Genomic DNA, 27,494 nt, shown 5'->3' on the forward strand with positions numbered 1-27,494 from the left:
ACGGGGCACCAGGAATAACAAGTCCAGCCCAGCCTAAGCAAACAGGGATTCTCTGTCGGAGGCAAAAGTTGCCAGAGCAAACCCTATTTGCCTAAAGCGGCCTCCTGGAAACTAAGGAAACTGCCTTCTAGAACCACAGGAGGCCTCTGCCCTCTGTCATCAGTTGGGAGGGTGAACAGCTGGCTACAGAGATTTCCAGTCCAGAATTGCCAAGGAGCCTGGGATGGGGCCAGTGGTAGAGGTGTGCTGAAAAGGCAGTTGGAAGTATAGGAGAAATCCTGGGAAAAACAGGAATGCCCCAAGAGTGGGGCACCCTTTTTAGAAAAAGGTGGATTTTGCAAACTATAGGTCTAGGAACTCAAAAAGATCCCCAATTTTCAAAAGGATCCCAAACAGTTGTACATAAATCCGAAGGGATGGGGACTTAGGGCAACAGCTTGGCCTGGCAGCCAGGGATCCCTGTTCAGGGATCTGGTGTCTGTGCTGCAGCGTTTACACTTTCTTGGTTTCCGGGCAGGGAGGATGCAGCCATGTGGGTGGCCTGGCATACGTCAGGGTCCCTGGAATTGGCAGGGAGGAGGAGGTGGGGGTGTCTATGGGGTGAGAGGCACATGGCTAGCTCTCGTTCTGCCACTGCCGTGTCCTCTGTGATCATTTCATGAGCCTGCACGAAGGCCAGCTCCTACCAGGCTCTGAAGGGATCTTCTAAGTTCTTCTGTGGGTGCTAGCAGGGCAACTCAGGATGCCCAGCAGACCCACCTCCCAACACCAGGCCTAAGGGCTAAGTGGGCTTCAGGGACCCAGGGTGATCCCCCGTGGCACACCCAACCTATTTCCAGGTCTGAGACACCTTAGAGCTACCACAGGCTAGAGCAGGTCAGGGGGCGCTGGAAGGGTCCAGAGGCCTGGGCCAGGGGGCTGCCTGAGAAGGGGAGGCTGAGGATCTTCAGCGCCTTCAGACAGGACTGTGAGGTCAGGTGGGGGCACCATGGCAGCATCCTGTGTTTTAAGCAATGCGGGAGGAGTTGGGCTTGATGGTCCCACAGGTAGACACCTTTAGCAATACTACCATGAACAAAGTGACCCCTCCTTGGCGGGTGGGGTGAAGGGAGCCCATGTCATCACCCTACCTGCCCTGGAAAAAGATGAAGGAGCTCAGAGGATAAGCGGCCTTTAAAGGTCACCCATAGGAGGGGAGGTGGGGTGTGACCACACAGGCCTGGGCTGAGGGGTGTTCCTGAGCCTGGACCACTCCCTGCCCCTAGGAAACAGCAGCAGATCAGCAGCCAACACTTTGCCCCAGGTAGCCAGCTGTCCCTTCCGCTAAGTGAAGGCACACCCAGAGATCTGGTGCCGGCCAGTCGTTAACTTCATGGGCCCCAGGCCTGGCTAGTGGGGGTCTCCAGTCAGGGGGCCGCCTCCCCTCTCCTGGGATTCTTCATCTGGGAGCCTGGCAGCTCCTGGACCTATCCCGAGCCATCTCACCCAGAGAGTAGCACTCCCAGACCGAGTGTCCCCTTCTGGTCCCACAAACCAAGGGAGGGGGCTCCAGGTGGAACCTAAAGACCCAGGCCAGAGGGGGTGGGTCCCCACAAGTCACAGGAACTATGGGCCTCCCCAGAGTGGATACTCAAAAAGCCCTGCAGCTGCCTGCCCTCAGCTCCAGGGGCCTCCTGCCATGGGCCAGTGATGGCGCTTCCCCAGGAGAAGGAAGCCAAGGGTCCTTGGAGAAAAGACAGCACTAGGCAGAGCCTGCAAGCTTGGGTGATCACTGCCACCTGTAAACGTCACTCTGGCACCAGGTCACCTCTTCTTACCAAATCCCTGGCTCTATGACAAAGCTCCCTGAGCCCCTCTAAGGGAGCAGTGGACACCCCCCAACTGCTGTAGTCTTGCAAAGCGCACCCTCCTGCCTTCTGTGCCCCAGCTATGGTACACACCTCACTCTCACCTGCCCAGGTCTGTATTTGCTGTTAAAGACCACCAACACTTAAAGACAAGGAGTTCCAAAGGCACCCCCACCAGCTCCCAGGTGAAGATTTAGTGCCAGCCACGCAGGAGCTGCCACCCCCACAAGCAGGACAAGTATGCGTTGGGACCTCAGAGGACAGCCCGCTGCACGTGGTGCCCAACCGACACACACGACTCCACACACAGGGCCTACACAATGCATTTTTCCCGGCGGCCACGGGGGGCGTGTACACTCCTGGTAGATTCTGGAGTCCTTCTCCCTGGGGCTGCACACTCAGTGGCTGCCCCTCCCTCCCCATCTCAGCAGGTCCATCCATCTGTCCCAGAATGGAGTTGGCCTCGTGGTGTGGATGCCCAGTTCTGCTCCAAGGCTGCTCCATCCACTGAGCCTGGGTGCTGGGCGCAAAGCAGGCGGAGCCCCACTCAGGGCCCGGGAACCCTGTCCACAGTCTCCTGGGCGGCTACTCCAGAACCACAGTGCCGCCCACTGCCTCCAGGGCCGCCTTGATCTTCTCGGCCTCGGCCTTGGCCACGTTGGCTTTGATTTCCTGAGGCAGGGATTCCACCAGCTTCTTTGCCTGCCAGAGAGTAAAGTCAGAACCCAAGCTGGGCCTGGGTCAGCCTGAGAGCTGTCAGTGGTGGCGGGAGAGGGCTGTGCGGTACACGGAACCTCACCTGCACGAGGTTGATGCCCTGGACATAGTTCTTGATCTCCTTGATCAGCTTCACCTTGTCCACGGGCTTTGCCTCTGTCAGGCGGACAGTGAAATGTGTCCGTTCTTTTTGTTTGGGGACGTCATCTTCTGCTGCCTGGGGGAGGGAGGGAGGAAGTGGGTGGCAAGGTGAGAAAGGACGGGGTGAAGCAAGCAGATTCATTCCCAGGCCACCCTGTCCTGCAACCCAAACGCAAGACCCAGGCAGGCTGCTTGACAAAGCCTACGATTTTGCCAGGAGGTCACAGCGAGACAAGCGGGCTTAGGCTGCCAAACTGGGTGCTCTCCTCGCCTAATTCATTCCATCTCTCCAGATGCTGCTCTAAAACTACCTTCTGCCCCCACCACCCAGCACTCTAGTTTCCTTGTCCTTTAAAAATTGTACTTTTGAGACAAGGAAAAATGACACCATAAGCAGTCTGCAGATAACACTACAGAAAAGTAGTGCAAGCCCAAGGTTACATACTGATGACAAATGTACGACCAGCTTCAGCTCCACCAGGTGACCAATAGTGGGACAACTGGGCATGACAGAGCTCCAGCGGTGAAGACTACAGCACCCCCAGACCAGGGACTACATGGGCCAACAGCCTGGGGCAGTTCTACTTTGGGTGTGCTGCCTAATTAGGAACAGCACCCCCTTTATTCTTAAAAGCGCTCCAGTTTAGACAAGTTACACAGTAATTCTCTCCTTGCCCCAGATGTTTAGCCTGTATAGTCACCTTCCAGTTCATGGTGTGGGAAGGAGTGTGGACAAGGCTGGTAGCACTATCAGACACATGTGGGATGTGGGACGCTCCACAGGACCCCTGACCTGGTTTCCTCAGTAGGTGATGGCTGGGGGAAGGGGGTCGAGGGCAGCCACCCAGATTTAAGAGGCTTGAGAAACCCAACAACCAAATGCAACACAGAGACCTCATTTGGATTTGAGTAAAGTGACTGTTTTAAAGAAAGTCTGGGACGTTCCTGGTGCTACAGTGGATAAAAATCCGCCTGCCAATGCAGGGCACGTGGGTTTGATGCCTGGTCAGGAAGATTCCACATGCTTTGGAATAACTATGCCCATGTGCCACAACTACTGAGCCCGCGGTCTAGAGCCTATGCTCTACCAACAAGAGGAGTGACCGCAGTGAGAGGCCAGAGCACCACAGCTGGAGAGTGGCCCTCGCTCTCCACAACTAGAGAAAGCCTGCAAGCAGCAACGAAGACCCTGTGCAACCGAAAACAAAACTAAATACTTTTTTCTAAAAAACGGTCTGGAAATGGAACTTCCCTGGTGGTCCAGTGGTTAAAGAATATGCCTTCCAATGCAGAGGACAAGAGTTTGATTCCTGGTCAGGGAACTAAGATCCCGCATGGCTTGGGGCAACGAAGCCCTCCTGCCTCTACAACAGTGCCGCAACTAAGACTAATAAATAAAAAAACTATTTAAAAAAGTCTGGAACTATTAGCAAAAACTTGAAGAGGCTAGGGTAGGAAGCCCTGCTAATTGCATTTGTTGTGCAAACAGCTCCTGGTAACACGAGGAAACACGTGCTTTCAGAGATGGATGGTGGAACACACGAGGCAGAAGAGATCAGAAATCTGTCTCAAGCTTCAAAGAACAGGTGAAGCAAATGTGGCAAAACCTTTATGATTTCTGACGCTGGGAAATGCATATCAATAATTGCGTTATTTCTCCTTGTGGATAAGTCCGAGATATCCATGGCCCTGCTATCCCTCTGCCTCACTCTCATCCTTAGCTCCTCAAGTCTTTCCTCAGTTTCCTTCCCTGCAGCCTTTCTTAAAACTGTAACCCTCTCCCTCCCTTAAGAGCTTCTTCCTTACTCTTTTCCCTTTCTGTTTGATACAAATTCTTTTTTTTGTTGTTTTCTCGCCTTTGGCTGTTCTCCTCCACCACAAACATGGTCTTCATATGGGCAGGAACCTGCACAGTCTTGGCAGGGAAGAGATGCCAGTGAGGGTGCCGGGGTGCCCACAGCCAGAAACCACACAGACCCACAGGCTGTGCCTGGTTGACGCAGGACCAAGATGAGGGATGAGGAGAGAAACCTGGCCATGTGAGCTCAGGCAAGATATCAGCTGGACACCAGAGAAACACCGCTTTATGCACTGGCCTGAGCTCACCTCTGGGGCTGCTGGGGCAGGGGCAGTCCCAGGCACCATGCCACCCATCGGCATCAACCCGACATCTTGGATCTTCAGTGTTTTCTGCAGAGACAAAGAAGGATAGTTTCAGGAGCTGGTTGTTCCACCCAGACATGCTCAGGAACACGCCTGGCAAGGTCCTTGCATTTATGGAGCACACTTTGGATAATTTACCAAACTCCCAAATACCCCAGCAAGGGGCCCCAGAACTCCTTGCCCAGCCTGAGCACTGATACCTTCAGGAGCTCGTTGAGGTCGGAGATCTCCAGCAGCGTGAGGCTGGCAATGTCCTGGACCAGCTGCTGGATCTTGGGGGGGTATTCCTTGGGGGCGTTATCCAGGGGGGCACCAGTGAGGGCCTCCCCCCTTCGATGGCTGCTGCATCTCATAAGCCGCACAGCGCAGACGTGAGGTACCTGTTGCCTGAACCCCATTAAAACAGAGTCGTCAGCCTAGCACAGGCAGGTGACATGGGCCAGGCAGGTAGGTGCCATGAGCTCAGAAGACCTAGCTCCTTGGTCCCAACCCAGGTTCTCAGACTCCAGGGACCGCGTGGATAACAAAAGGGATTTCTCAGCCATTTTATACATTTCTCAAAGGGCCTTGGAAACCCAAATAACTGTTTGCAGACACGCTACCCACGACGTTTCCGGCTTGGATGAACTCTACCAGTCCATGGACGTAAAGCAATTACCTGAATGCATTTTGCCACTCAAACTTTCAGAACCTGCGGTCCCTGGCGGTAGAACGCCACATCAACTCATGGGAGTCCTACCACGCCACTGTGCTGCCGGAGAAACTGAGGCCCGGAGAAAAGCACGGACCGGTCCAAGGTCATCCGGGGCCACCCCAGAACTATCGGCGGCCCGTGAGGTCAGGGGATCGTTAAGTGGGGGGGCCCGTGCCTACCAAGCACGTAGGGACTCGCCGAGTCGGCGGAAGCCCCCCGCCCGCGGGAGCCGCCCCAACATGCACCCTCAGTGCCGGGCCAAGGGCCCCATCCTATCAGCCTGCCCGGCCCTCAGCGGCCCGCAGTACCTGACGAGGCGAAGCGCAGCGGCTCGAAGCCCGAGACAGGGCCCCCATAGGAGGCTTGTGGCCGAAGGCAGCATCGCTGCACAGGAGAGAAGGTCACACGCGGATCCTAGTAGGCGGGACGCTCTAGCCGCCGGGGCCACCGGACAGACGAGCTGGGGAGGACACTCTAGCCACCAGGACGACCAAGCATAGAGTTGGGTAGTACGCTCCAGCCTCCAGGACGGCCGCGCATACAAACTGGAGGAGGACGCTCTAGCCTCCACTCGACTTGCCTCCTCTTGCTCCGCGAGATTATGCAAAAGACAACGGGCGGCGCAGGCGCAGAGCTTCGTTGAGGGGACGGAGGCCCGACGGCGGCTGACCTGGGCCCTACCTGCTGAGGGGCGAATGAAGCCAAGAGAAGACTGAGACCCAGCGCCAGGGTTCGTTCGAGTCGGGGAAGCGGACTGGGCCCTCGATACGCTAGGGACGACGGGCAGGGACCTGACCCTGTTGAACAGCTGCAGCAGTGACCGGGCATATGACGTTTGTGCTGCCGCAGGACACGCCCGGGCATCCCTAGTGCCATTCCTCCTAAAGTCTGTTCCGGGGGCCCGGCCGCCCGTGGCCTGTGGTCACCTGGCGGGAGGGAGCTCCCCGGCCCTCTGGGCCGCCTTCTCCTCGGTCTCCTGTATCTAAACGGATATCTTGCAGGCCAGCTCGGGAGCATATTTGGTCCATCCGTCCTGGCCGCCACAGTAGCGAAGCCGCCGTCCTCCGCCTGAACCAGACCCGCAGCTAGCTAGAAACTCTGCTTGCAGCGTCTGCTAAGGGTTGTGATTGAGCCCGGAAGGGGTCGAGGATGGGGTCCTTGGGAGAATTTGTAAGCCTGGACTCTTGTCTCCAGCTGCCCAGATCCTTTGCACTCTTGCCTCTTAGTTCAGCTCCCAAATATCTGACACATGGGGTGTCCCCAGCCCTTCGGGTCCTAGGGCCTTTGCTCCTTAAATGCAGCAGGGGACATTCCCCTCTCCTGTCCTAGATACCATAGGTGATTTTCTAAGAGCCCAGGGATAAGTCCTAACTTTAGGTACAAGAAGGCTGGGCTTCCCTTTGCCCAGCATCTCTGTGATCCTGAGCCTGCTTTTGGCCTGAGCTCTGAGCCCATTAAACTACTGCATTGCTTCATAGAAGAGTTAAGGGGAGTCACCCAAGAGGTTTGCACACTTAGTTTATGAAATGTACTGAACCCTGGATGTGAGAGGCCATGAGTCTATGTTGTCATAAACATTTTCATCTAGGCTCCAATTCTGACAGTGCAGACTCAGACTAGAGCCCAGGCCCCACACATCTCTCCCAGGAGTCAGGGCAGCTGGGTGGAGAGGGCACAGGTCCTTGGTGCTCAATCTCAGGGAGGAAGACAACCGATCTCAAGGCTGAGTAGCGTGCACCAGTTGAGACTACTGTGGAGCTAGGCCTGGGGCAAGGGGCAGCTGGCCTGTGAGGAGGCACCCACACACCCACCCAGAACTGAAACAGCTGCCCAGCACTTTCCCTCTGAGCAGACACCCTGATACTTGTTGAAAGACATTTTTATTATCACTGTTCCATTCCATCTACTCAGGGCACTGGATAAGATGGCAGCTCAGAAGCAGAGAAGCTGGAGACAGGCCCCACCCTTCCTGTGAGGGCCAAGAGCATCCCTGCTGACAGCCTGGGGGGCCATGCTGGAGAACTCTGGGGAGCACTCACGCTAGTCACAGACCATGGCCTCAACGTCTCCCAGGTGGGGATGGGAGGGCATGAGCTGTGTGGGGCAGAGACCCCACTCTGGCCAGCCCTCACAGAACCTGACATACTGGGCTGGGGGCTTCCTCTCAGGGAAGGTCCTTCCCTTCCACCCTCCTCCCCGAGGCCCAGCCCTGGGGAAAGGAGTCAGACACGGACTTAAGGAGCCAGAGACAAGGATGGGGCCTAGAGGGACCAGGAGCTGGCAGGCAAGGACAAAGATGGAGGAGGGCCAGAGTGAAGGGCCACCCCGCCCACGCAGAGGGGAGAGCGCGAGGCAGGAGGACCGCGCTAGTTAGAGATGGAGGCGGCAGTTTTGGAGAACCGTAGTGTTACTCTAGATGGGGAGCTCCCAGCCGGGGTCAGTCAAACGAGATGAGCTGGGCTTCACTGCCCTGTGCTGGCGGGCCCTGTGCTGTGGGCTGCTGGGCCACTGGGGGCTGCTGCTGAGGAGGGCCGCTGGAGGGCGCCATCTGTGGGAGGACACACAGGCCAGTGGTCTGTCTTCCCTCTCCAGGCCCCAGCCTCCCCATCCTCTACCAGCTCCTCTCCAACACTCCACAAACCAGCCTGGCCCGGTATTTAGGCCCCTCAAGCCCATGCTCCCCTTCCCTTCCTCCAGTCATCATGAACTCCCTGCCCTCTTCCTGTCCCCAGCAGAGCCCACTCCCCAGGCATTCCAGATTCATGTCTCTGGAGCTGAGTAGATGGGACCTTGGGCTTTTAAGTAAACATATGATTTTGACACCCAACAGCTATTGCTACATGTCTGTCCTGGTCCTGCCTGAAGAGCAGCAATCCTGGCCCACGCCAGCCGCACTTCCCAGGACAGCTCCACTGCAGACGAGGGGTCCACAGTGAAGCCTGTCCCGTCATGACCCATGGTGGTCCCAGGAGAGGCTCACCTGCTGGTACACGGGCTGCTGCCCTGAGATATAGGGTTGCTGTGGGGGCGGCAGAGGCGCGTCTTGGCCGGGGAGGGTCGGCATCAGATTCTGTGGACAATGAAACAGCCCCATGCTAAGAAAGCAGCTCTGTAACCGGGTAAATGCCAACCAGTAGAGAGGCACTGGAGGGGACATGGGGCAGTGGGCAGAGCGTGGAGCCTGCCCAGCACGCTCCCACCCCCAAAGGCCCTGCTCCTCCCATCTGAGGCCCCCCGACAGCCTCTCACCTGCATGCTGTAAGGCTGGTAGCCCATGGACACTGACTGGCTCCCCATGTAGCCCATCGTACCAGACTGCGGGGGCTGGGAGATGGCTGGGAGGCTCTGTGGGGCCTGGGAGGCCACATTCTGTGGAGGAGAGAGGGCGATGGGAGACAGTTGGGCCTAGGGGCCTTGTAGGGAAGGGGCAGCCTCCCCACCTACCTGATAGCCCTGCGTGGGAGTAGGCTGGTATGATGAGTAGGCTGGGCTGGTGGTGGGCCCTGTGGGGCCCTGCGGGGCTGCCTGTGCACCAGCTGCCCCTGCTTGGTACATGTAAGCGCTCACCATGCTGGGGTCTGCAGGCAAAGAGAAGAGAGCTCAGAACTCTGAGGATGGGGTAAGGGACAGGGGTTTGAGTTTCCCTTTTCCTTGTGACTTACAGAAATAAGTTTGTGTTTCACATTCTCACAAAATAATAGTAAGTGAAATCAACAAAGACAAGAAAGGACCCACAGAACGTCACACTCTCAGAAGACCAGTCACAGCCCAAACGAGAGGTGGTCTGCAAGATGACAGGCCAGCAGTCTTTGGGAAGTCAGTGTCACAGAAGCCCACAGAACATTCTAAGAGGGAGGACAGCTAAACAGGGGGCGGGTTTCCTGTTGGCACAGGTGAGGCCCTGGGGCCATGTGAGCACGAGCCAGCCGCGGATGCAGTCACACCACGGCCTCCAGGCTCCTCGTCTGGTGCCTTTGCCCAGGCCCTGCGGAGCATCCTGGTTTAGCAAACGCAGAGGCCTCTAGTAGTAAAGGGTGTCATACCCGCCACTCCCCCTAAATTGGGTCAGAAGAGAGTGAGTGTGGGTTGAATGTGGGGAGAGAGTGTGAATCTGAAAAATGCTGTGTACTGCTCAGCTGACTGTTCTGTAAGTTTGTGATCACACCAAAACAACAAGAGGAGGAAAGGGTAGTACTGGTCTGGGGTTTGTCTTGGCTGTTGGCCCCCCAACCCTCCTGCCCCAGCCCACTCCGTTACCTGCTGCGGCTGCTGGCATGCTGGGGTAGGGGCCGCTGGCAGCCGGGGCCGGCTGACTCATGTACATGGTGTGCATGGGCGAGCCCTCCACCGAGCCGGCCGGGCTGAAGGTGCCCGCGAAGCTCGCCGGGCCGGAGGGCTGGTACAGCACGCCCCCCGCCGCAGGCACTGCCTGGAGCTGGAGACAGAGAGACCGCTTTCAGGGCACTTGTCCGTCACCAGGGTGCCCAGAGGGACCGGGGCGTGTGGTGGGTGCGTGCCTGGGCATAGGGCAGGGAGAAAGCTGGCATCTGGGCCCGCATCTGGATGGTCTGCTTCTGCTGCTCCAGGCGCATCTGCCGCTCCTTCTCTTGCTCCTGCAGGCGCTGGATGGCCAGCTGCCGCTGCACCTCCAGGTATTCCTGTGGGCCATGAGGCAGGCGTCAGGGCCGGGCAGGCTGCCACCGCCCCCGCACCCCACGGCCAGGCGGGCCGCCACCACCACACCTGCTTCTTCTGCCGCATGATCTCCAGCTTCTGGGCCAGCTGGATCTGGCGCTGGCGCTCGGCCTCCTCGGCTGCGCGGCGAAGCTTCTCCCGGTGCTCCTCCCGCAGGGCGCTGAGCGCCCCCCGGGCGTCACGAATCTGCGCCAGCTTGTCCTGCAGTCCCTCGTAGTATACTGTGGGGAAGGGGTGAGCTGGGGGGCCTTGGCATTGGCTGGAACACGAGCTGCCCAGCAGTGGGCACTGCTGCCCAGCCCGGCCTGGGAAATGGCAGGGTGCAGCTGGCATAGGGGCTCCAGGGCGGATGGACGCACATGCACAGGTACGGGCACACATACATACACATACACACTCCCTCCAGCTCACTGTGCTCAGTGGGACACCTGCCACTGGGACTCCCTCATGCAGAGCCCAAGGTCCCTCACGGCAGCCCTGCCCACACCACCCCAGGCGCGATAATGCCTGGCCCAGTAGGTACCCACTGCCCCTAGCAGGTGTGGCAGGCCCCTGATGGGAGCCCCCGAGGCCTGGAGGGCCATCTGGGAGGGTGCGCGTGGCACATACGCCTGCGCTCATCCAGCTGGTTGAGCAGCTCTAGCAGCTGGGGGTGCATGGTGTTGATGGACTGGAAGAGGGACAGCACGGCCGAGTCGTTGGTGATGCTGCGGCCCCGCACGTGGTTGCTCTTCATGCGGTTGACGAAGGTGGTGACGGCGTTCTGCAGGGCCTTCAAGAACTGTGCGTGGCTCTCCTCCGACTCCCCATTCTGGTACTGCTGCCAGGGCACAGGGAGTCTGCCTGAGCACCTCCCACACCCCCAGCCCGAGTGGGGACAGGGTCCCTCTATCCGGCTGAGCCAGGTGCTGAGCTCTGAGCTTGCTGCACGACTGACTGGGTCCTCCTGGGGGGTCTGCGAGAGGTGCCCTCAGCACCCAGTTCATAAGGGAGGAAACGGAGGCCCAGGGAGGCTCGGCTTTTGCCCACAGGCACAGCGTGGCCGAGACGAAGCTGTCCTGGCCCTGGCCTCTTACTCCACTGGGCACCAAAGAGCAGAGCCCCAGAATATTCCAGCCTGTTTGGGGTAGACAGCAAGGAGCTGAGCAGAGCCTACAGCCAACCTAGAGACGTTCAATGGAGAGCTGTAAGTGACAACAGCCCACCTCTGGGAGGTCACCGTGAGTCTGGTGCTCTGCACTCTGGGAGGCCAAGTCTGCCCCAGCCCGAGGAGGGAATCATGGCTTACCTCACTAAAGGCAGCTCCGGCTGCAGTTACAGCCTGAGGGTCTGTCTCTGCGAGGGAAGTCTGGAAAAGACCAGACAGTGAGACTCCATCTCTGCCTATCCTGGTGTCCCTCTCCCAAGGGACCACAGTCCGAAGACTGAGAGTGACCCCTTACCTCCACGTTGGCAGGGATTGCGTGTCCCTCCCCAGGCTGGGCCGTGGGCTCTGTCAGAGGCACTGGCGCAGACGGCGTGGGGCTCTTCCGAGCCTCCTCCTGCTTCTTCTCCCAGTAGTTCCGGTTCAGGTACCGCGCAAGCTGCACAGGCAAGAGGGGGTCACTCCCAAGGGCCAGGAGGCAGCGAGGTGAAAGCACCACACTTGGGGTATCCTCACCTCAGGGTCGATGTCCTCAGCCAGAGGCGCCGACGAGTTCTGGGAAGACATGGTGGATATGAGAGGCCACAGGCCGGAGCAGAGGCCTGGATGATATAGCCATGAGTAGACCCTGCAGACTGGCCAAAGCCTGTCCAAGCACCAAGGGGCTGCGTAACCGTAGACGGGATGCAGGGTGCTGCCCCACCAGCCCTCCCACAGAACATAGGGTCGGGTGGGCAACTGGCAGGGCTTCTCTCAGCTCCACCCACAGTGCCCTGCAGGGTTTGCAAATGACTTTCTACACCTCTGCCCCACCTGCCACCTTCCTCCTTTTTACAGAAAGAACTCGGTCCACCTCCAGCAAACAGACCTGTGACGGCCTCACAGGAGGCTAGAAAAACAGAGCACCTTTGACCCAAGGTGTCCCCAGCTCCTCCCGCTCGGGGGGGTATGGAAGACACCGGGGTCTCGACGGTGAGGCCTCCAGCCCTTGCAGTGTCCTCTGCCCCACCGGGGTCCTGACCAGGGAGCTGAGACCTGTGGGCACTAGGCTGCCTCTGCCCCTGCCCAGGAGACTCAAGCATCCCTGCTGAGGCACAATCACCTACCCCCCCATCCCACAGGAAGGGGGTCTAAGCCACTGGGGCTGAGCTGAAGGGCAGGCTCACCACAGGCGAAGAATACAGGCTGCTGGCGGGGGGTGCTGAGGAGGCCACGGGTGTGGGTTCTGCCTTGGGGTACGCAGTATAGGCCGACTTCTGCCTCTGCGGGATGACCAGGAGAAGGGTGTCCGAGGTGCATGCCGCACTTTCCTGAGCACCCCCAGACTCAGCAAGGCTGCCCCCCGCTCACCATCCGCTCCTTCTCCTCGGCCTCCGACTGAGACAGGGCCAGGGCCAGCTGCAGCTCCTCCTCTTCCTGCAGGGCTGTCTCGTCCCTTTTGGGGGGCAGCTGAGGATGACAGGACAGGGTTAGCGGGGCCAAGGGTCAAGGCGCCCCCAGAGGCCCGGGCAGTACCTGCGACTGCTGAGACAGCGGGCTGGTCAGGTACTCCGGGGGCAGCTCCGTCGTTGAGGCCGCTTTTCCCTCCGCTTTCCTGGAGGAGACAGGATGCCATGTGTCACTGGGCGCTATATCCCACCCCCATGTGTTCTTGGAAACAGCCTGGGGCTCCCCTCTGACACCCTCAGGGACGGAAGACGGGGGTTCCACAGACCACACTCCAGAGGAAAGCTGGACCCACGAACCAGTTGTCACCTCTGGGCTGCAGGGCCCTGGGCAAGTCACTGGCCTAAAAGACAGCCCCTTTCCTGGAAATGGGGCTCAAACACCTGCCATGCTGTGGCTTTCCATAGAAAAGACTTCCCAGTGGAGTGGCCTACAGATACCACTTCCCCAGCAGATCAGATCCTATCACTGATGCTGGGAAGATGGACAACATGGGCTCCTGGGCCAGCCACACAGAGCCTGACTGTCACCACAAGGAGACCCCGGACCCAAACCTAGAGATGTGCCTCAAACAGCCTTGGCCCCTCAGTGATGTCCTTGTCACAAAAGAAAAAGACGCTGAAACTTACCAGGTTAGAGAGCTGAGGAGGTGGCTGGGTCCTAACAGGACCGAACCACCATGGGACGTTACTGGGACTTGGGAACCCTGAACAGGGACTAACAACACTGATGCCAAATGCACCAGCTCACCAGCTACCAGCAGGCTCGCGGGAAAAGTTCCCCTTGGGAGGCACACATGGGAGTGGAGGGGAGAGGGACGGGGTGCCTGCGGCTCACTCTTGACTGGTTCAGGATACAAGGTGTGTGTGGGCACAAAAGCCTGGGGTGTGTTTGTGTGTATGTGTGTGTGTGTGTGTGTGTGTGAGAGAGAGATGGAATCAATGGGGCTGCAGAAAGGCAATTCATTGTCGTGGGGTGAGGGCCTGTGTGTGTGTGTGCACGCGCGTGGGGTGAGGGCCTGTGTGTGTTTGTGTGTGTGTGTGTGTGCACGCGAGAGGAGTGAGGGTGTGTGTGTATGACAGAGTCAATGGGGCTGCAGAAAGGCAATTCATTGTCGTGGGGTGAGCGTCTCCAGGCAACTCCTGTGTCTCTTCTCCCAACACTTAATAAACAAACCCGAGCAACTGGCCAGCAGGACTCAGACCTAGGGGCCCTGCCTGGCACTGCCCTAGCTCCAGTGTCCCGGGGACTCACTTGTTGAGCTGCTCGTAGCAGGGCTCACACACCCGCACCTCCTTCTCGATGCCGAACTTGGGGATGGTGGAGTACTTGGAAGAGCACTTGCCGCAGAAGATCTGGCCACACGCCCGGCAGTGGTGCTGCGACACAGGGTGGGTCAGGGAGGCCTGGTCAGCCACTCTTCACGACCACCACCTGCCCAGCACCACCTGCTGCAGGAAGTGCCAGGCCGGGCCTCCCAGGTTGGGGTGGGCAGAAGGTGAGCCTGGGAGGCCACAAAGGATCTGGGGGAACAGGGCACACTCACAAGCTCTCAATTATAGCCTCTACTTTGAGGAAAAGTAGTCAAATTAATAAAAAAAGTTCACAAAAGAACACATAAGCTGTCCTAATAAATAAGTTTTGCTGGACATTGAGTCTGGGGAGTCTGCTCAGACGTCCCAGGCCCCAGCCTTGGCCACGGCTTCAGTGAGCAGGAGGAGGGTCCAAGCCGGACAGGTCAAGTCAGCTGAGGAGACTCAGCCAGGGGGCTACTGGCCGAGGCAACGCAGACCCAAACCCCTGGGCACAGGGTGCTTGCATTCCCCAGGAGTGCAGCCTTGCCTGAACTTTGCCTGAGGGCACTGACCATTGGATACAGACCCCAGATGACCTCACTCCCCACGCCGCCAGGCCCCAGTCCAGAGAGAAAGGGCCTGCTGTGCGCACAGTGGCCTTGGGATGACAGTGGGAGGCTTGGGGTCTGTCCCAGCCAGGCGGGGAGCTGGGGGCCTCCCTGAGGCAGGCGCACTCACCTTGCGGGTCATAACCCCAAACTGCACCCGGCACCGGTGGCACTCCTCGGCATCCACCCAGTCAGGGGCCTGGGGACGGGCAGAGTCAGGTCACACGCCCCTTCCCTCCCTGGCCACCCTGCTTTCCACAAGAGGTGCAGGGACTGCAGCCAACCCACTGCAGACATGACTCGAGGAAGGATCTCCCTCCAAAATGGTCTTTTCTTTCTAAAGACCTGACTGCAAGACTTCCCACAGCTTCGGAGACATGGAAGTATTTAACTGGGAACCACAGCCCTAAGGCACCTTCAACCAGGTTCCTTTCTCAACCTGCAGACAAAGTTGCATATTCTACTTAAAGGGCCTTCTCATGTTGAGGTCAATTAGCAGCTCACCTGCTCCCAACAAGCCCAGATCCCAGGGTCTCCCTTCTGCCTCCTGCAAGCAGCCTAACTCCTGGACCCAGCACCCCGTGAACTCACTCTCTCCGCAGCAAACATGGCATCGCTCTCCTTGAACTCTGGGAAGACGTGTCCTGGAAAAAGGAGGCCCCTGTTACCACTGAATGCTGCCCTGGTGTGTGAGGCCCTCAGCCTCACCTGTCCTTACCCATCAGCCGAGGCCTCCAGCAGTCACATCCCAGTTCTTGGCGTCTGCCTCCCCGAGCAGACAGAAGAGGCCCAGAGCCTGAGGCGGCAGGCACAGTGACCTCACACTGCACAAGGGTGTCTTGGGGCGCAGCTCAGCCAGCCTGCCCCACAGCTGGGGTGGCTCCACGTGGCCGCTCAGTCCTGGGGACCACACACAGAGCCAAGCCTTGCTCCCACCACATCAAGGCCTCGCGGGTCTTTCCTGGGCCTCCCGTCTGGCTCCTGGCCTGCATTCCAGCCAACCACACTTCCCAGAGCTTTTAAACCAGAGCTTTTTCTTTTGAGCCATGGACCCATTGAAATCCCGTAAGTCTTTGTTTTTTGGTTGGGTTTTTTTTTTTTGGCCATGCTGTGTGACTTGTGGGATTTAGTTCCCCAAAGTAAGTAAGTAAGTAAAGTCACTCAGTCGTGTCCGACTCTTTGTGACCCCGTGGACTGCAGCCCACCAGGCTCCTCAGTCCATGGGATTCTCCAGGCACGAATACTGGAGTGGGTTGCCATTTCCTTCTCCAGGGGATCTTCCCGACCCAGGGATCGAACCCGGGTCTCCCGCATTGGTGGCAGATGCTTTAACCTCTGAGTCACCAGGGAAGCATAACCAGAGATCAAATCTGAGTCCCTGACAGCGAAAGTCCAGAATCTTAACCAGTGGACTGCCTGGAAATTCCCTCCGTAAACTCTGGATGTTCTCTCTCATTTCTGAAGTTCAGGAATTGAGAGTCTGAGACCAGCTTATTGACCTGGATGGTCCATCACACAGTGTCTGCACAGTCCTGCCCACCCTGCAACCAACAGGCAGTGCCCTTGCTCCCACTCCGTGGCTCATCTTGGGGTCAGAAGACCTGGCCCTGCCGTGCGGCACAGGTGGGAGAGGACCCAGCCTGCCCTCTCACCCACACCAGGTGGGAGCACCAGGAAATCTTCCAAACATGGCCTGAATCCACCGCTCTCCTTGCCAGAAGCCCAACATCTCTCCACAGGCACAGCAACAGGGAGGCACACACACTGGGCCTGAAGAAGCCTGCCTCAGCTGCCACAGCCCCGCTTAAGACTCTCCAAGTCCACTGGACTCAGAGCACAGTGCCGTCCCCAGCACAGCCTCCCTTGGGCCAACCTGGTGCAGGGCAGCCCCTTAACTCCTGATGGTGCGTCCCAAGCCCGGGACTGGACCCTCTTGCCCCCACCCCCGTGACTCACCTTCCACCTTCATGATCTGGTACGTGTCCTGGACCACCTTGTACTTGGGCTCATTCCGGAAGGCGTGTGCCCAGGCCTGAATCAGGTACAGGATCTTGTTCCGGACGTTTACTTCCACCTGCCTCTGTAGGCAAGGGAAGAAGGAAGATGAGGAGATGGAGGTGCCAAAGAGATATCCCAGAACAAGGAAGCAACTGGCAGACTCCAAATGGAGATGGGGCCATGTAGGGAGCTACTCTCCAGATCCAGGCCTCCTCCAGGAACCCCATCCCCAAAGACAAATCCATTCCCCCGTCTGTCGACTAAGGGCCTGCACTGGTCGCTAAACGCCTAGAGAACCTGGGGAATCCCTCAAGTGAAGGCTCTCCCACCCCTACTGTCTCATCACCACCTGTCTCTCCCCATCTCACCCCTGTGCTCTACAGAACCCTGACTACCTAGGGAGCCCCTCAGCCTGTGACCCACTCTGGACCTGGCTAAGGCCAGCCACCAACAGGCAGAGCCAACCAAGCCTGGGCTGAAGGTGTAGATGCACAGTCAACCAGCTCCCTCCTTCCAGTCATAGGCAGCCCAGACAGGGGATGAATGGCTCCAGAAAGTTCCCCACATACAAGGCCACCACCTCCAGCAGATTAAAGCACAACCAATCCCACTTCTAAAGCTCTCTTGATGATATACACACACAATGCTCAGGACAATGGGTCGAGAAAGCGGCTTCGAGGAAACACCCACCACAGCTCACATGCCAGAGTTCCTGCTCTTTTCTGTAATCTGGGTCCAGGCAGTGGACCCCTCTCCAGATAGCCCCAGCCCTCCAAGGACTCAGACCCCGTGCCGTGTGAACAGGACACGATCATGCCCACACAAAGAGGGCAGGTTCTAATTATTCTTCTGTCACCCAGGACAGAGGAGGGGCTGGCCAGGCCTCCAGTCAGGGCTTGGAAAAGTCCTGCTGTCAGCTCAGCCTCAGATGGGCTCCAGGCTGCGAGGCCCACAGGCGCCCTACAGGCCCAGGTCACAGTGGCGGTGGAGCTGGTGCCGGAGCTGCGCTCCTAGGTTGCCACCTAGGGCGGCCTCAGCTCTACGGGATGCCCTTCACCTCCAAGAATGGCTGTACCACCCACTCTACATCATACGACCCCCTGGTGTCACTGCCCACATCACAATCCCTATAGGTGGGCAGCGAACCTGCCCTGCTCAGAGGACCCCTTGAGGCCCTAGAGGACTTCCCTCCTCTGCCTTGGCGGGTCGGGCGGGGGGCGGGTTCTGGCATCCCTTCTCTGTTGCTGTTCCCCAGCTCTGCCTCCACAAACACATCAAACTCACGTGCCTCCCTGCTCTATGCAAGTCTTTTGGGGACCCCAGGTCTCCACTCACATGCTCTGCCATGGCCACACGCACACTGTTCCTCCCCACCTTCTCTGCTACTCAGTGAGCATCCCCTACCCTTCAGACTCAGCTCCTGCCCTCCAGGAAGTTTTCCTCACCTTGCAGGAGGAGTGGGGTCTTCTCCGCACTCCCAGATGCAGCCCTGCCTAGCTTCTGGGAAGGCCTGACCTCTCCAGGCAGGGATCACAAACACTTGCCCTCCAGCCCTTGGCACTGTTCCTGACACAGGTGCCAGCAAAGCCCCAAGAAGCCCTTGGGGTGGCGCACCCCCACATGGGCCTCTCTGCTCCCTGAAGAGCACCCACCTTCAGCAGCTCCTTCAGCTCCTCCATGGTCTGCTTGTTCGCCACCTCATCATGGACTGTCTGGCCGCAATTCTTGACCACAGACTCCATGACCTGCAGACCCCAGGGCGGGGAAGACTTAAGCTGCAGGTCAGGGCAGGAACTCTCCCTCCTGGACAGGTCCACCTTCCCCACAAGAAGGTGGGCCTCAACAGGGCCCTCAGACCACCCAGCTGGATAGGAAAGCCCACAGAGCAGTCTCCAAGGCTAGCAGCAGCCAGGGCTACACCTGCTCCTTTTAACTCCATGTTTTATCACCAAGGACAGACACTGGAGTCAACCTCAGGGCATACACGTGTCAGTCTCAGGTGGAAGAGTGGAAGCACTGCTCCCAGCCCAGCCCAGCCCTCTGTCCCTGGTGCCTCCACTGTTGGGAGTGCGCCCATCGCTGCCACCCCAACCAGGGCCGACTGGAGTACAGGGTCTGATTACCTCTAGGGCGTACAAGGCCACGTGGGGATTCTTATCATTAACTTTCTTCTTGATGGAACTCACTGCATATTTTGCCCTGACAGAAAAAAAGGCATTGGTAAAAGCAAACAGAGGAAAAAAAGAAAGAAGAAGAGAACTGCTTCTAAGACTGAGGAAAAGCCCATTGGCCATCTGGTTCTTGAGACCCCCTAGGCAAACGTCCAGGTAACCATGCACTCCCAAACTGTATAGAAAAAGTCCTTTAACTGTCCTGAGATCTCAAGAGCCATAGCATACAGACCACACAGTACTCCATCGGGGCCTAACATGCTCAGCTTTCATCAGGGCAGGATCTTGGAAGATGAGTGGGCACCAAGCAGCCCCAGTCCACGGTACGGCCACCCCCCTGCTCCCGAGGGTGCACTTACTGCGTGTCCCCCTGGCGGATCAGGTCACAGATCTGGAGGATGGACTCCCAGTCAGTCTCCAGAAGAAGCTGGCTGGTCGCTTTGTCTAAGGCAGAAACACACCATTACAGGGGCTCATCCTGCTGGGTGATCCCCTAGCTGGATCCCCAGCTCAGCAACAGGCAGGAGGAACTGCCCCCTTCCCATTTTAGACATCTGGACCAAACGGAAAACTACGTGACCACCCTCCTGACACCTGACAATAACCGTGGAAAGCACTGTCCTTCCTGAAAGACACCGCGGGCTTTTTACACACAAGTGCTGTTCCAAACACTTTACGCGAACTCACTCAACTCTCACACAAACCTTAAATATTAGGGGATATTTCCACCCTCTCTGCGGACAAAGAAACTAGGTGAGAAATGAAGAGAGGTAAAGTCACTAGGCCTGAAATCACACAGCTTGCTGGGGTGGAACCAGAAGTCAACACTAAGCTCTGTTGCCTCATCCCTCAGAGTCCCTGGTTTTCAGAAGCTTAGCCTGTTTCTTTAGCTCTCAGCTGTGGCACTGCTGGAGAGACATACAGCAGAGACCCCAGTCCTCTGCCTCAAGTGTTTTGTGGAGTGCAGACAGGATTGACCTGCCAAGGAGTATTCCCCAACGACCACCTCTAGTCTACGTCACTGTGGCCTCAGACACACAAATGAGCAGCTCAGGGGCTGCTCTCCCAGTTCAGTCAAGACCACGGTCCCTGGAGTCATGCAGAAGATCAAAAAGGATTTGACAGTGACTCCTGGATTGATCGCTGAAGGGCTGAACCATCTCATGAGCTGAGTTCCTCAGCCCAGATAATTCAACGAGCAACGAAGAGACCTCATCTGAGGTCCCTCCGAAATCGCATTTGAGGAAAAAGGAGGCCAGGTTCAGGCTGACCATTCCACTACCCAGAGCGCCTGTCCCAAACACAGAACAGTTTCCTGAAGGAGAGTGAGCTTGTCCATAAACATTGATTTTCCTTCCTAAATCCTGTGACTTCCAGGAGGTTCAGAAAGATCAGCTATCCACCCCAACAGAGGAAACGCCTTCTTAGCGCCGGCGCTTCTTTTCGGAGCCCAGTGGGGACATACGGCGCAGGTCTGGATCCCTGGGGAAACAGCGCTCCGAAGAGCTGGCACGTCCCAGGGAAGACACTGCCGGCTCCACCCTTGGGGCCCACGTATGGATCAGAATTCCCAAATCCCACGCAACCTAGGTTTTTGGCGGGGAGAGAGGGCCTACTGAGACTTTACTATTTCACTGACTCATCCATCCTCGTAACTCCGGACGTGAGGCCCGCTTGGCCAGACGCTGGTAGTTACTTCCCCAAGCTCCGGGCCGGTCTCCTGCGCGGACCCTCACTCAATCGGTCGGCGCCAGGCCCTGCGCCCGGGACCGCCGGGCCTTATGTCGCCTGCGCGCCCGCCCAGGGCCCGAGTCGCGCGGCGGTCGCCCGGAAGCACTGGGGGCGGGGGTCTTTCCCACCAGGGAGCGGGGGCAGCGTTACCTAGGAGACGCTCGAAGGTGCCACTGCCGCGCCCCATGGCGACCCGGGACCCCAACCTGACGCCGCGGAGATCCCCACTGCTGGCCGGCGCGCCCCCGACTTCCGCTTCCGCCTGCCTCTCAGACGCGCGCACGCGCACGTCGCCGGCCAGCCCGCGAGCCGTGGGGAGGCGGGTCTTTCCACTCGCCCCAGACGCTGGGCGCCAATTAAACGGCGCCTACTGAGACGGTCAATGTCGGGAGCCAATGAGCTGCCCGGCGGCGGAGTCTATCCAATGAGAGCGGAGCTGAGGGTGGCCCTTGCGTGGCTCACGGAGCTAAGGCTGTCGAGTGGAGCGGGAAGCGGGATGTGTCTCCTCCTGGGGGCCACCGGGGTGGGGAAGTCGCTGTTGGTGAAACGCCTGCAGACTATCCTTCCGCGCCGGGCAGGGGGTTGAGGGGGTCCGGAGGGGCGTGGGGATCCGAGGGGCGCTGGCGGCGAGCGGGGCGGGGTGCGTCGGGGGCCCGCGGGCTGAGGGCGGGGTCCTGCCGGCGCGCCCTCCTTGGCCCCACTCAAGAGTCCTTGACTGCCTCGCACAGTTGAGTTCCCGGGATGGGAAGGGCGACCTGGGCGATCCGCCCCCAACGCGGCCCACGGTAGGCGTCCTGCAAGTTTAGAAGTGGGTCCCCTTGAGATTAGCAGAGCTTTGGGTTCCTTTAAATGTAAGCAGCGGTCTGACTGGTGGGTGTGTTCAAGACACCTTTCCGGAGGTGGTGGGTGTCACCGCGGGGAGCCTGGCTCCGCCGGGACAGAATTCACAGGGCATCCGGAGCCGCCTGCCCCTCACCACTGGTCAGATTGAGTTTGCTGCTCCCCGCACAGGGCGAATCTCTTTGGTGGGTGTCACAGCCAGTCCTGTGGGTCCTGCACCCCAGGGAGCATCTTTAGACCTCCTCCCTTGTGGGTTCTGCCTTAAAGCCTAAACACTTAAGACCTATGTTAGTGGTTGGGTCGCAGTGTACAGGGCTGGGCACATTGCTCTCCAGGAGTTGCCAGTGGGAAAGCGCTTGTGGTGGTCTCTACATCCCGGTTTTTTCCACAGGTGGGTACCAATTTAACGGACATTGTGGCTCAAAAAAAGATCACCATCCGAGAGCTGGGGGGCTGCATGGGCCCCATCTGGTCCAGTTACTATGGAAACTGTCATTCTCTCCTGGTAGGTCCTAGTCTTTTGCTCTTCCTTTGGGGAAGAAAGGTCCCCATTTCAGTGTTGTCTAGTCCCCAGTTTCACTTTGTGTGGGATGGAATTTGGGTTCCCAGGCAGCTATGCTAGTCAAGGAAACATGGCCCAGGCCAGAAGTGCTTCCTTCTGGGACTCCAGCTGCTCCCTCATGCTGCTGGTCCCAGGCAAATGTGAAAGCTCACCGAAGGGTTGCTGAAGACAGTATTTCTTCTCTGCAGATAACTGTGTCATCCACTCACTGTCTTATTGTTCTGGGTGTGTTTGTATGTTTTATGTTTTAATTATGTATGGCCTGGTTCATCCCATCCTGCAAGATCTATGCCCCAAATTCTGGGACACTTCCTTGTAAAAGTAATGGCTACACAAGTAGAGCAACTTCCGTGTAGGTGGAAACAAATAACACTGGTGATTCTTGCATAGCTCGCTCCCCTCTGCTTTTCCTGAAGCCTTCCTTGCTCTTCCTGAGCCAGGCTTGTGATGTGAATAGAGATTTGGCAAGGATGGTATTTCATCCCAGGGGGGCCCTAATCTCCATTCACTTCTTTCCAGTTCATGGTGGATGCCTCTAACCCCACCCAGCTCTCGGCATCCTGTGTGCAGCTCCTGGGTCTCCTATCGGCAGAAGAACTTGCAAATGCATCAGTTCTGATTCTCTTCAATAAAATGTACGTGTCTGTGAGGTGAGCGGGAGTGCAGGTGTGCCCCAGGACGGAGCTCCTGTAGAGGGTAACCAAGAGGGTGGCTCACTGGGGGGTGGGAGGGGCACAGTGATGGCTAGGGTGGGCTTCTGGCAGCCCACTCTGATACGTGCTGCTTTCATTCCAGTGACCTGCCCTGTTACATGACCATAGAAGAGATGAAGTCATTAATCAGGCTCCCGGACCTCATTGCTTGCGCCAAGCAGAACATCACCACCTTAGAAATCAGTGCCTGGAAAGGCACTGGCTTGTCAGACGTGCTGCGCTGGCTCCAGGACACCCACAGAACCAATGGTTGACTGCAGGGTGGAGAAGCATGGCCAGCCTGCTCTGTGACAAGAAGGCAGAGGCGGTACTGCTTGGCCATCGGCTGTCTGTTGCTTTTTATAAAAGCAGGCTAAGCGCTGGAAGACGGGGTTCTGTGCTGAGTTGCAGTGATGGATAAACTGTCACCCAGGTTACAGAAACTCCTGATATCTGCCCTCTGGCTCCAGGATTGGGAGAGGAGGACAGGCCTGCCAGGTGGCTTGTGTCCTGTACCATCCTGGGATGGTTTTAGGGGAATTGTTCCCCTCTCCCCAGGAGATCTGCTTTCCAACCTGTAAAGTTTCTGGTACCTTAACGGTGGGATACCCCACAGACAGCGTCAGGTACATGAGTCAGTGTGGTAGGAAAAACCAGGCTTTGGGTTAGAAACAGTAAACCTTTACTACCCAGAGGTGCCTCCGTGGTCAGGGATCCTGCAGGTAGGCCAGGGTGGAGAAAGGCTCTCATGGAGTATGGGAGGTGCTGGTGAGCTCATGGCCAGACCCTCAGGCCACAGTTCCCCCATGGCCCGCTGTGTTCTCAGCTACGAGAGCTTGCAGGAAACACCTACATCTATTGCTGGTGCATTTGTGTCCTAGGGCCCCTGTAATGAATCACCATAAACGGTGGCTTGTAGCAACATAAACTTAACAGTCATAGGACTGGAAGCCAGAAGTCTGAAACTGAGGTATCAGCAGGGGTGATCCTTTTGGAGACTCCAACGGAGAATCCATTCCTTGCTGTGGTTGCTGCATGGTGTCCTTGGCTTGTGGCTTGCAGGACTTGAATCCCTGACTCTTGTCTTTTTTTTTTTTTGGTTGTGCTGGGTCTTTGTTGGTGCCTGAGGGCTTTCTCTAGTTGCAGAGAGCTGGGGCTACTCTGCCTTGCAGCACATGGGCTTCCGGTTGCGGGCTTCCCTGGTGGCTCAGACGGTAAAGAATCTGCCTGTAATACAGGAGACTCGGGCTCAATCCCCGAGTTGGGAAGATCCCCTGGAGAAGGGAATGGCAACCCACTCCAGTATTCTTCCCTAGAGAATTACATGGACAGAGGAGCCCGGGGGCTACAGTCCATCGGGTGCAAAGAGTTGGACACGACTGAGTGACTATTACTTGACTTTTCTCTTGTTGTGGAGCACGGGGTCTAGGGTGCAGGTTTCTAGGGCATAGTTGTTGCACTCAGGCTTAGTTGCTCCACAGCATGTGGCATCTTCCCAGACCAGGGATTGAATCCATGTTCCCCACACAGGCAGGCAGAGCCTTACCCACTGTACCACCAGGGACATTCTCTGCCTCTGTCTTCACATGATCTTTTCTTCTTATGAGGACGAAACAGTGGTAAAGAATCAGACTGCCAATGCAGGAATTGCAAGAGACACAGGTTTGATCCCTGGGTCAGGACGATCCCCTGGAGTAGGAAATGGCAACCCACTCCAGTATTGTTGCCTGGGAAAGTCTATGGACAGAGGAGGCTGGCAGGATACAGCCCATGGGGTCGCAAAGAGTCAACACAACTGAGCAGCTGAGCACAAACAAGGGCCCACCTTAATCCAGATTGAGCTCATCTCAAAATCCACAGTCACATGTACAAAGATTGTTTTTCCAAATCAGGTCCTCTGTGTAGGTTCTGGAGGTTACAACTTGGGCATACCTTTGGGGCTGCTATTAAACCTGCTGCAGTCTGGTAAGAAATCCTCTGCTTCTGAGTGTGGTTGTGAGTTTCCTACAATACCTTCCCCTGTCTCAGCTGGTGGTCTAGCTCACTGGGTTCCAAGGGCCTTTGGAAGGCCTGCATGGCCTCCTTTAGCCTTGTGGGGACCCAGGGCTCCAACACCCTGGGGTTTCTCTAGGGCAAGAACAGTTCACACTGGCCTGCCTTGGCCACCCCTTTGGTTGTGCTTTGGCCTCACCCACTCTGATCCCAGGGCCAGATGTCCAGGCCCAGAGGGGCCAGGCAGGGGTCTCACTACACACTCCAGAAGAGTGGGCTGAGGGGTCTGGGCTCCAAGTTGACCTACATCCTCAGCCTGCTTCAGTTTCCCCAATTGCTCTGAGAAACAGCTCTCAGATGGAGTAAATACACTCTGTGAAGAGGCCCTGGGGTTGGGCAAGCCATCCTGAAGAATCTTAAAGACAGCCTTCCCGAGACTTGGAGGAGAGAATAGCTGGTTTTTGGAGGGAGCCACTGGCTGGCTGGGTCGGTCTAAGGCCGTCGAAGAGTGCTTTGCAGTGTTTGTAACGCCTGAACATGGCCGCGGTAGAGGTTTGGAGCCCCACTGGGGACCATCTGTGACTGTGACCCAGGAAAGCATGCTGGCTGTGCAGAACGCATCTTCCCTTCTGAGATGGAGCAAGGTTCTGAGCTGTTCTGCTGTCTGGAACCTGAGAATCTGGTGAGGGGCTGGTCATTCTCCCTGGACAATGTGCCACCTGTGCACACTCCCCACTCGCCCAGATTGCAGGGTGAGCTTCTGAATGCTGCGGTCCCACTAGGCCCCGACACCACCCCAAGGTTGGCCATCGGAGGAGCCCATCCATTCTGTGTTCTCCCCACTCTGCTTTCTCAGAATCACCTACAGAACTCGTCGACACAATGGACCCTGGACCCCCAGAGTCCATGTGGATGCCACAGGGCTCCCTGAAGTCAGTACTGAGTTCTCAAAAGTGCTGATGCTGCCCTCTGGTGTCCTCATTCCTAGACTGGCTGGGAGGGTGGGTGGGCAAGGGGGCAAGAGTCCCCCAGGTATCAGCCAAGGAAGGACCATAGCAAAGACTGCCTCCTCCTGACCCCCACGCTAAGAGCAACACTAGTGCCATCACCATTATATTTTTTGTATACATTATACTTGTATGAAAAATAAGTATATAACAATATGTTTAAGATAATTCAGTTGCCCACCTGTTAAAAATGAGTAAAATATTTTTAAAATATCAATAAAGTTAGACAATTTAATGAATCATGACTTTCATTCACAAAGTGAGTTTTTAATATTCAGGAGTAAACTGTCAAGAAACGTATGACATAGATGAAGCAGACCACAAACTAGCCACAAGAAACAAGATTTATATACACAGTAGTTCTTAACTGGGACAGTCTGGCCACCAGTGGATACTCTAGAAATATTTTGGATGGTACAGCTGGGGGTGGGGGCTGCGATCCAGCATCTATGTGTATCTATTAGTACAAACATAGAGAACAGGAGAAAGAATGAATGACATTTATTTTAAGGAACGAGCTCATGTCATCGTGGAGGCTGGCAAGTCCACAATCGACAGGATTGGGCAGCAGGCTGGTGAAGCAGGTTGACGGTATGTTTATAGTCTGAAGGCCATCTGCTCGCAGAGCCTTCTTTGTGCGGGTGAGGTCAGTCTTTTCTGTTATTAAGGTCTTAACTGAAGTCCACCTGTATTATGGAAGGTAATCTGCTTTATGCATAATGTCTACTGATGTTAATCTCTAAAAAACACCTTCACAGAAACATCTAGAATAATATCTGTCCATCGGTAGACATCACAGTGAGTTCCTTGGTCTGATGAAGTGATGGTCAGGTGCCCAAACTGGTGCAAAATCCTCTGTTGTGATTCTTTCATAGTATTCTGAGCATTTGCATCTACCACCAGGGCAGCAAAGCACAGTCCAGAGTTGGCATCTCTCCTTGTCAGAAACCCTTGTAGCCCTGGATTGCTGGCATCAGTCTGAGCTGACCCTGTGCTCAGGGCCTGCCCACCAGTGCACCTGTGGACATCCATGGTCTCAGTGTCTCGCGTTGGCAGACAGAACAATTGTTATCAGCATTTTGGATTCTCAGAGGGCGCAAGAGGTCTACAGGCACCTCAGTGATGCTGTGTATTCCAGCTCTAGACCACCACAATAAAGCAAGTATAATAAAGTCAGCCACACAAATATTTTAGTTCCCCAGTGTGTAAGTTTGAAATATTGTGAATATTGCCAAAATGTGACACACAGACATGAAGTGAGCAAATGCTTTTGGAAAATGACACCTATAGACTTGCTTGATACAGTTATCACATACCATTTTTTTTTTTAAAGTTAGTTATCTGTGAAGCATAATAAAATGAGGTCTGCCTGTTTGTCTATATTCAGCCCATCTCAGTGTTGCTGCAACACCCATGTCCACAGATTTCATGGACCCAGGTAGTTATCTCACAGGAGCACATGGGGTATCTTTGTTCCAGTCACCTTCCAAACCTGGAAAGGGGCTCTTCTGATAGGCACTGACATGTCCTACTCTAACACACCCCTCAAATGGTCATCATTGATTTCCATAGGACTGTGCCCAAATGGACATCCTTAAATAGGCCACTGCCCTCCTGCCTGATATGGCCAGGCCATTAGCCACTACCCCAGTCAGTAAAAACTCAAACATGGGGGCTTCTACAGCTCAGTGCTTCATCACTGCTAGGAAAAATGCATGTAATTTAGCCCAAACAAGCTGGTCCTTTTTTTT

At 56.6% G+C, this 27,494-nt stretch overlaps 3 protein-coding genes across 4 annotated transcripts; 1 reads left to right on the forward strand and 2 right to left on the reverse strand.

Moving 5' to 3' along the window:
- Positions 1-1,935: 1,935 nt before the first annotated feature.
- MRPL12 (mitochondrial ribosomal protein L12) lies at positions 1,936-6,038 on the reverse strand. The gene is made up of 5 exons (XM_052658198.1): positions 5,871-6,038; positions 5,069-5,255; positions 4,812-4,895; positions 2,647-2,781; positions 1,936-2,549 (listed from the first exon to the last, which is right to left on the reverse strand). The coding sequence occupies exons 1-5, from the start codon at positions 5,942-5,944 to the stop codon at positions 2,433-2,435; spliced, it is 597 nt and encodes a 198-aa protein (XP_052514158.1). The 5' UTR covers positions 5,945-6,038; the 3' UTR covers positions 1,936-2,432.
- Positions 6,039-7,405: 1,367 nt separating this feature from the next.
- HGS (hepatocyte growth factor-regulated tyrosine kinase substrate) lies at positions 7,406-20,915 on the reverse strand. 2 transcript variants are annotated; one of them, XM_052657168.1, is made up of 22 exons: positions 20,801-20,915; positions 19,279-19,363; positions 18,872-18,947; positions 18,401-18,493; positions 16,707-16,830; positions 15,342-15,394; positions 14,881-14,949; positions 14,102-14,226; positions 12,917-12,995; positions 12,752-12,850; positions 12,568-12,663; positions 11,918-11,956; positions 11,700-11,840; positions 11,546-11,605; positions 10,867-11,074; positions 10,306-10,478; positions 10,080-10,220; positions 9,820-9,997; positions 9,007-9,140; positions 8,812-8,931; positions 8,543-8,632; positions 7,406-8,110 (listed from the first exon to the last, which is right to left on the reverse strand). In XM_052657168.1, the coding sequence occupies exons 1-22, from the start codon at positions 20,835-20,837 to the stop codon at positions 8,000-8,002; spliced, it is 2,331 nt and encodes a 776-aa protein (XP_052513128.1). In that variant the 5' UTR covers positions 20,838-20,915; the 3' UTR covers positions 7,406-7,999. The 2 variants fall into 2 exon arrangements, with proteins under 2 accessions (XP_052513128.1, XP_052513127.1); XM_052657167.1 differs by having other exon boundaries at positions 10,867-11,077.
- A 231-nt stretch (positions 20,916-21,146) lies between these two features.
- On the forward strand, positions 21,147-25,720 carry ARL16 (ADP ribosylation factor like GTPase 16). The gene is made up of 5 exons (XM_052657950.1): positions 21,147-21,207; positions 21,377-21,435; positions 21,882-21,995; positions 22,572-22,687; positions 22,848-25,720. Exons 1-5 carry the CDS (start codon positions 21,147-21,149, stop codon positions 23,017-23,019), a joined length of 522 nt encoding a protein of 173 aa, XP_052513910.1. The 3' UTR covers positions 23,020-25,720.
- Positions 25,721-27,494: the final 1,774 nt, after the last annotated feature.

This window comes from Budorcas taxicolor, chromosome 19 (assembly GCF_023091745.1).
Source record: "Budorcas taxicolor isolate Tak-1 chromosome 19, Takin1.1, whole genome shotgun sequence".
Taxonomy (NCBI): Eukaryota; Metazoa; Chordata; class Mammalia; order Artiodactyla; family Bovidae; genus Budorcas; species Budorcas taxicolor.